Raw genomic sequence first — 6,293 nt, 5'->3', positions numbered from 1 at the left:
TTCCATTAACTAGTTGACTTGAAGATTGTGAACAAGTTTTCAGGAATTAAAGCGACAACTTGTTTCCATGCCTATTTTACACTTCTGATACCTGATGTTACATTTGCAACTTACTGTGTGGCCTATCCAAGATCTTTGTGTTTTAAAGGGGGAACAACCACTATACCAAAGGCAAAAAATGGTAAAAACAAAGCATTATTTAATATATATTGTAATTTGATAGTTTAAAATTAATATTAAAATACAAAAACCGAGAATGTAAGGGGGGACACGTGCCCCCTGACCCCTTAATAGATGCGTCAACCTCTAATGTACAAAGGTAAAGTGATAGTTTATGCTTTCAAATAGTCGAAGAAGCATGACTGTAACCGTGCTTAGGTTTAGGGTTTATAGGTAAAATCTATCAAGTTACAAATAACCTTGATACATAATAAATGTCAAGAATTTTGGTACTTGACACTTAAAATAAACCAATTGTAACACCCTAAAATTTAAGTTAACTTTAAATTTAATTTTTCTAATTGAATTGAATTTATGATGGATTTAGTTGGGTGTTATAAATTTATTTTTTTAGAATTGTTTGTTTTATTGGAAATTTTGGTGAGATTTAAGGTTATTGGCTAATTATATATATGTACATATATAATTAATTAACACTAGAAGAAAAACCCTCTACTACGACATTTATTTATTTCACAAAATAGAGGGAGGAAAAAAAAATGTCACGAAAGGGAAAAAAACGCGTTTTTGGCGGGAAAAGACGGAAATTTTCGGAAAATGTTTTTCGCGACAGTTATTTGATGTCATAAAATAATAAAAAAATAATATATTTAATATAAAAAAAATAATAACTTTTTTTAGAGATTTTTAACTTATTCCCTTCTCCCCTTTCCCCTTTCTTTCGTCTTTCTCCCATTTTGCCTCCCTTTCTGCTTTCTACCCTTTCTCCCCTTTCGCCTCCCCTTTCAGATTTCTTCCCTTTCGCCTCCCAATCTCCGAACTCCTTGAACTCCCTTCTCCAGACGACGACGAGGTCCATCAGACGAACAACCACCGTCGATCTCTGAAAATGCTGTCGACCGTCTCCCAACGTTGTCTGTCACTGCCAATCGTTGCCCACTGTCCATCTTTGGAACCAAGCGCCCGCCGTCGACGTCGGAGACATTTACTAAGGTTAGGTTTTGTTACTGTCTCTAATTCTTCTTCTTCTTCCTTTCCATTTCTTTCTTTTTGTTGTTCTGTCTCTGTATTAAAACTTATTAGTTGAGGAACACTAGTTTTGATTGAATTTTTTTAAGGGTAGATTTTGCTTTACCAAAGATATGAACACCAGTCCATATTAAGCCATGGAATTCTTTGATTGTAAAATCTTCACCAAAATTTTCATAATTATTTTTGATGGCGTCATTCCAATTGTTTGTTAGTGCCGATTTCTTTGCAATCTTTAAAATTATTTTCTTTGTTTTCAAGAATTTGTGTAGGTTGGTGATAAAACATTTTGGTAGCTTACAATGTGTTTGATGAAATGCCTCAATGAAGCATTTGGTTGATTTTTGATTGATTTTTGTTCGTTCGAATTAGGAAATCAAGGCCAAAGGAGATGTCATGGCTATGGGCTGAAGCTTTGAGAAAAAAAGAATGAAAAATGAAATGTGAGATCTTAAACTTTGATGGTGTGTAGGGTATTTTTGTTTGTCTATGCATTTTCCAAGTGAATTTTAGTACTTATAAGTTATGGAAGAGTAAGAATAAATATTATTGATTTCTTAAGGAAATATATTTTTTAGAGAGAGAAAATAATTATATTGTGGAAAATATAATTATCACAATATAATTGTTTTGAAAGATGTATTTTTTTTTTGGAAGATAATGTAACGCTCGAGATTAGGAGGAAGACATAAATGAACCGGTATTACATCTGAATGAGAGGGATCGTGAGGACATGAAAGTAATGTTAAGAAAGTCATAAAAGAATTAAAAGTTAATATTTTACCAATAATGTACACTTTCCTTTTCGGTGGTTCAATCATAGGAACTTTAAAGTTTTCAAATTGAATTGGTTTCGACCTCATTTTGGGTAAGCTTGGATACATAAATAAATTTTGTTTATGTGGTTCGCCATAGGGGACAATTTATGTTTTCTTCCGCATTTATGTTTTCAGTATTAAATTTTCAGAAATTTATTTCAGAACTCATGCTTACATTTAGATATTTCTTTTTATTTTAAATAGGACCCAAACTAATATTTTATTTATTATTTTCTTTACATACTTTACTTATATTTTAGGAATAAATATATAAAGTATTTCTTTTAAATTTTAGTATTTTCTTTGATTTAAATAAAAAGTCTTTATTTCTTTAATGATAATGACCTCAGCTTACTACAAGAAGTTGGGTCATTACACCAACTAATCACATTTACTTTAAATTTAAATTTATATGTATTAAGTAAATTATAGCTTGACTCTTTTACTCAAGTAAAGAAAAATTTCTTGTTATTCAAACACTTACTTGACATTTTTAAAAAGTCCAATATGTTGATACTTGACTAGAAAATAATGTCAAGTAATACAATTTTTGTAGTAATCCTTATAAAAATTGACCCTCTAAGCTCGAGGTCAATGGTGAAAAAGTTTGTTATTTGAGTTATATATTCATTTTAATCTCCATATATACAATGTATATATTATTGTAACTATTTGGTGATGAAAAAAATGCATCCAAATTTTAATCTCTATCACATTATATATTATTTAAAATGGCTAACTAAGGAAAAATTGATGTAGAAAGTAAAGCATCATCAAGCATAATTATTTCTTCCATTAAACTTGAAAATACATATCATAAAAGCATAGAGAGATAACCAGGAAATATGAGTTTTATTTAGATCATATTTGAGCAGTGAAGTGAAGTTGGGGATATGGTTTTTGGTTCAGTTGTTGCAAAGGTAATCATCAAGTGTTTTGCTTGTTTGAGCTGCAATTGTGAGATACTGATGTGGTGCAGCCACATCTTCATTTGCCTTCACAAATTCTATAGACCAATTAACTAAGCTCCCATTGCTACCTTTCTCATTATTAACTTGCATTTTCATTTTGAACACTTCAAAATCTCTTAACAGATCTCCTTCGAAGACCTCAAAAGCTATTGATTTGTTAGCATCGTCAAAGGCTAACCTCTCCTTCATCTCTGCTGGGCCACCTATGTATTTTGTTCAACAAAGGGAGTAAGAAATGAAATCCATAAAGCTACCTTGAACTGGTAGTAATTAAGTTAAGGGAAAATATATAGCAAACAATAATTTAAATCTCATTTGCAATTTTAGGTATGTATCAACAGTTGGGTATATATACTTAAGTTTAACGTTCGTAAAATAAAACAATTAAATTTAAAGTATTAACATATATAGCAACACTTTTTAAAATTTGTAAATATAAGAAAATCGGTCAAAGTCTATCAATGATAGAAGTCTTTCATTGATAGATCATATCATAAATATTTGTCTATCACAAGGATAAACAACTGAGAATAAAGATTTATTGCTGACTTTGTTATATTAGCATTTAAAAAAAACAAACGTTATATATACTAATATAATTTGGCAAGACACTGATATAATTTTGTTTTATCTTGTTTTTTTTTCACTTTCACCGGTTTGAAAATATCCCCTAATTTAAATTCTAATTTGGATCACTTAAATAACTTTTATGTGGTGTTATCTAAACTTCTATCAAACATACTGTTAGAAAAATATACATCTATCAGATAAATTATTATCTATCTTTTATAGACGGTGATAGATTAAAATATGTGTTTATATCTGTCATAACAAACATAGAATATAGTGCCCTTTTCAAATAGTACCAATACCAAAATGAACAAAATATCAAATATGGTTGATATTTTATTTTTCATGCCACTATTTATGTTTATAAAAAATGGACTTTGATACTTTATTATAGAAAAATTGCATTAGATGACAAAAACATTTAGAAAAAAAGTAGTCCATGATATATTTTCTTTTATATTGCGAATATGGTGAATATAACAAGTAATTAGTGATATCAGATGGTTATCAGATGACTATCGAATGGCTATTAGAAGGTTACTAACTTTTAAATTTACTACTTTAACAACCGAATTTATGAAACTATTGGTATATATTATTTTATGTTTTTTAATAGAGTGTTTGCAAAAAATAACAAAAAAAAAAAGTGATAATAGGACCCAAATCACTACATTTTTTAAATTGTAAAAGTAGCAAATTTAAAAGTGGATAGTCTCCTGATAGTCCTTTTTGATAGATGTTCAATAGTCGTCTTATATATAATTACTTGTCATCTTTGTCATATTTACAATATGAAAAAAAAACATGTGGTATGAGTTGTTTTTTTCTAATTTTTTTTTCTTTTTATCATCTAAGGTAAGTTTTCTTTCTTTTATCATGTTTAACATCAACTAATTATGATTTCTAGACCCCCAATGTTTGTTGGATTATTTATGCAAATGTGTATAAGGATGATTTTTAAGTAGGATAATTATTCTTATGTATAGATATCTATCTATCAGTATGTATGTATTTTTATTTTTACTTTTTTTACTTAAACACGTAGTCAAGGTATTTGATTGAACAATGTATAATGAATTCAATAGTAGAATAAATTAGCTTAGGTTTCCAAATATCTTCATGTAATATGCACAATCTCTAATGTATGTATCATTATCCGAAAATGGATTTATTTAGGCCTATAGATATAAAGAAAGTTCACTCACTCACTGTAGAAATTATATAGGGTCATTAGGCCAAAAAATACTTTAGCTTATCTGATATAAAAGTATAGTAATAACTATGAGATCTGTGGTTTGAATTCTCTACCACAAAATGTTGAACTTAAAAAAATATTCGTATATAGACCTTTTCTAATGTGGCACATTTGTAAATATTTCTTTGGGCTTTTCTTGACTTTCAATGGTGGTTTAGAATAGCCATCATAACCAACCTTTCTTTTATCGGTCATCATATATGACATTTTGTGTTGAAGCACGAAATTTTCCTGAAGCGAGATGCGTTTTTCCAAACCATTGTCATATATAGTTTATCCATCATCATTTATAAAATACCAACTGAAATTTATAGCCAAAATTTTCATGATGTTAAAGACATTTTTATACTTGCACGAAGATTTTTGAAACTTCACCCTCATGCATATTTTATTGAACTCGAACAAAAAAAAAAGATAATATATCCTAAACTTTGATCATACCTACGTATAAGTAATTACCAGTATAGAGTATGTATAAAGGGCTTAAAATGGTTGTTAAAACATGAAAATATAATATTTGAAAATTTACGGACCAAAATAAAAGAGTAAAAAGCATATAGTAAATAAATATCCTCACCTATATTATATTTTATATGGATGACGCTGGCATGAGCGAAACCATTGCCTTCTAGAATTTTGTAGCTTGTAAAAATGTGAGGAAACATTTGAATGAGAGAGTCCATTTTGTTGGTGAAAAAGTCGTAGAATTTGTGGGCAGAAGACTTGAGCTGAAGTTGCTCTGAGATCTTAGCAATCTGAGCCATTTTGAAGTATAGCTTCAAATCTTGCTCATTCTTCATGTCCATAATAGTTGGCCTTTATAGCTAAAATAAAGCAAGCAAGTGGGTTTTTCATTGATGTGACTCTTTATTCTTTCTTTTTTCAAATGTAAATGTTTCCAAGTGGGGAATTCATTCAATATATATGTGTTGTGAGAATCGTGGAAAAAGCACTTTTTTAATGTGTTCTGTTCCAAGTTGGAATCTCATTAGTGAACTTAATTATTAGGAGATTGTTTGAATTGCAAGAGGAAAAAAAATGAAGCAACTTTTAAAAACAAACATCATGCCAATTACTGACGAGGAAGTTTGAAGAATATATATTGGAGTTCAATAATAATATATGTAAAGATGATGGAATATTTGAATTTGTGACCACATGTAGATTTATTCGAGAGTATAATTATAATCCTATTAAATTAGTTGAGTTGTGTTATTGTTTGTTTTTCAAATTTAAATTTCTCGACAATTATTGTTAAAGTAAGTTTAGAATATCGATGATAATGTAATGCGTCAAAAAACGGAAGTCTTCTTTTGTTAATAATTCCATTTATATTTTGGTTAGATTTGATACTGTCCCAATTATTTTAGATTTATTTTTTTGATGTTCTTGAAACTTGACCACAAAAAAATGTGTCAAGTTAGTGCCTCTAAGTTTACCCATTTATGATATTTAATGTGCTTGAACTAG

The 6,293-nt window shown here is 28.9% G+C and overlaps 1 protein-coding gene and 1 long non-coding RNA gene across 2 annotated transcripts; one reads left to right on the top strand and one right to left on the bottom strand.

The window, feature by feature from the left end:
* The first annotated feature begins 618 nt into the window (after positions 1-618).
* On the top strand, positions 619-1,771 carry LOC116402849. The gene is made up of 2 exons (XR_004215510.1): positions 619-1,173; positions 1,582-1,771. It is a non-coding gene; the product is annotated as an uncharacterized LOC116402849 (long non-coding RNA).
* Positions 1,772-2,783: 1,012 nt separating this feature from the next.
* On the bottom strand, positions 2,784-5,605 carry LOC105434861 (major latex protein 146). Its single transcript, XM_011652975.2, has 2 exons — positions 5,401-5,605; positions 2,784-3,201 (listed from the first exon to the last, which is right to left on the bottom strand). Exons 1-2 carry the CDS (start codon positions 5,585-5,587, stop codon positions 2,933-2,935), a joined length of 456 nt encoding a protein of 151 aa, XP_011651277.1. The 5' UTR covers positions 5,588-5,605; the 3' UTR covers positions 2,784-2,932.
* Positions 5,606-6,293: the final 688 nt, after the last annotated feature.

This window comes from Cucumis sativus, chromosome 3, assembly GCF_000004075.3.
Source record: "Cucumis sativus cultivar 9930 chromosome 3, Cucumber_9930_V3, whole genome shotgun sequence".
Lineage (NCBI taxonomy): Eukaryota > Viridiplantae > Streptophyta > Magnoliopsida > Cucurbitales > Cucurbitaceae > Cucumis > Cucumis sativus.
The sequence above is the reverse complement of the archived record's forward strand: the minus strand, read 5'-3'. Positions and strand labels throughout refer to the sequence as shown.

Excerpts from the sequence above, each read along its gene's own strand:
- LOC105434861 (XM_011652975.2), bottom strand. The coding sequence starts at position 5,587 with ATGGCTCAGATTGCTAAGATCTCAGAGCAACTTCAGCTCAAGTCTTCT. Across the intron at positions 3,202-5,400 it reads CCATATAAAATATAATATAG|GTGGCCCAGCAGAGATGAAG; the intron begins GTGAGGATATTT and ends CAAAATACATAG.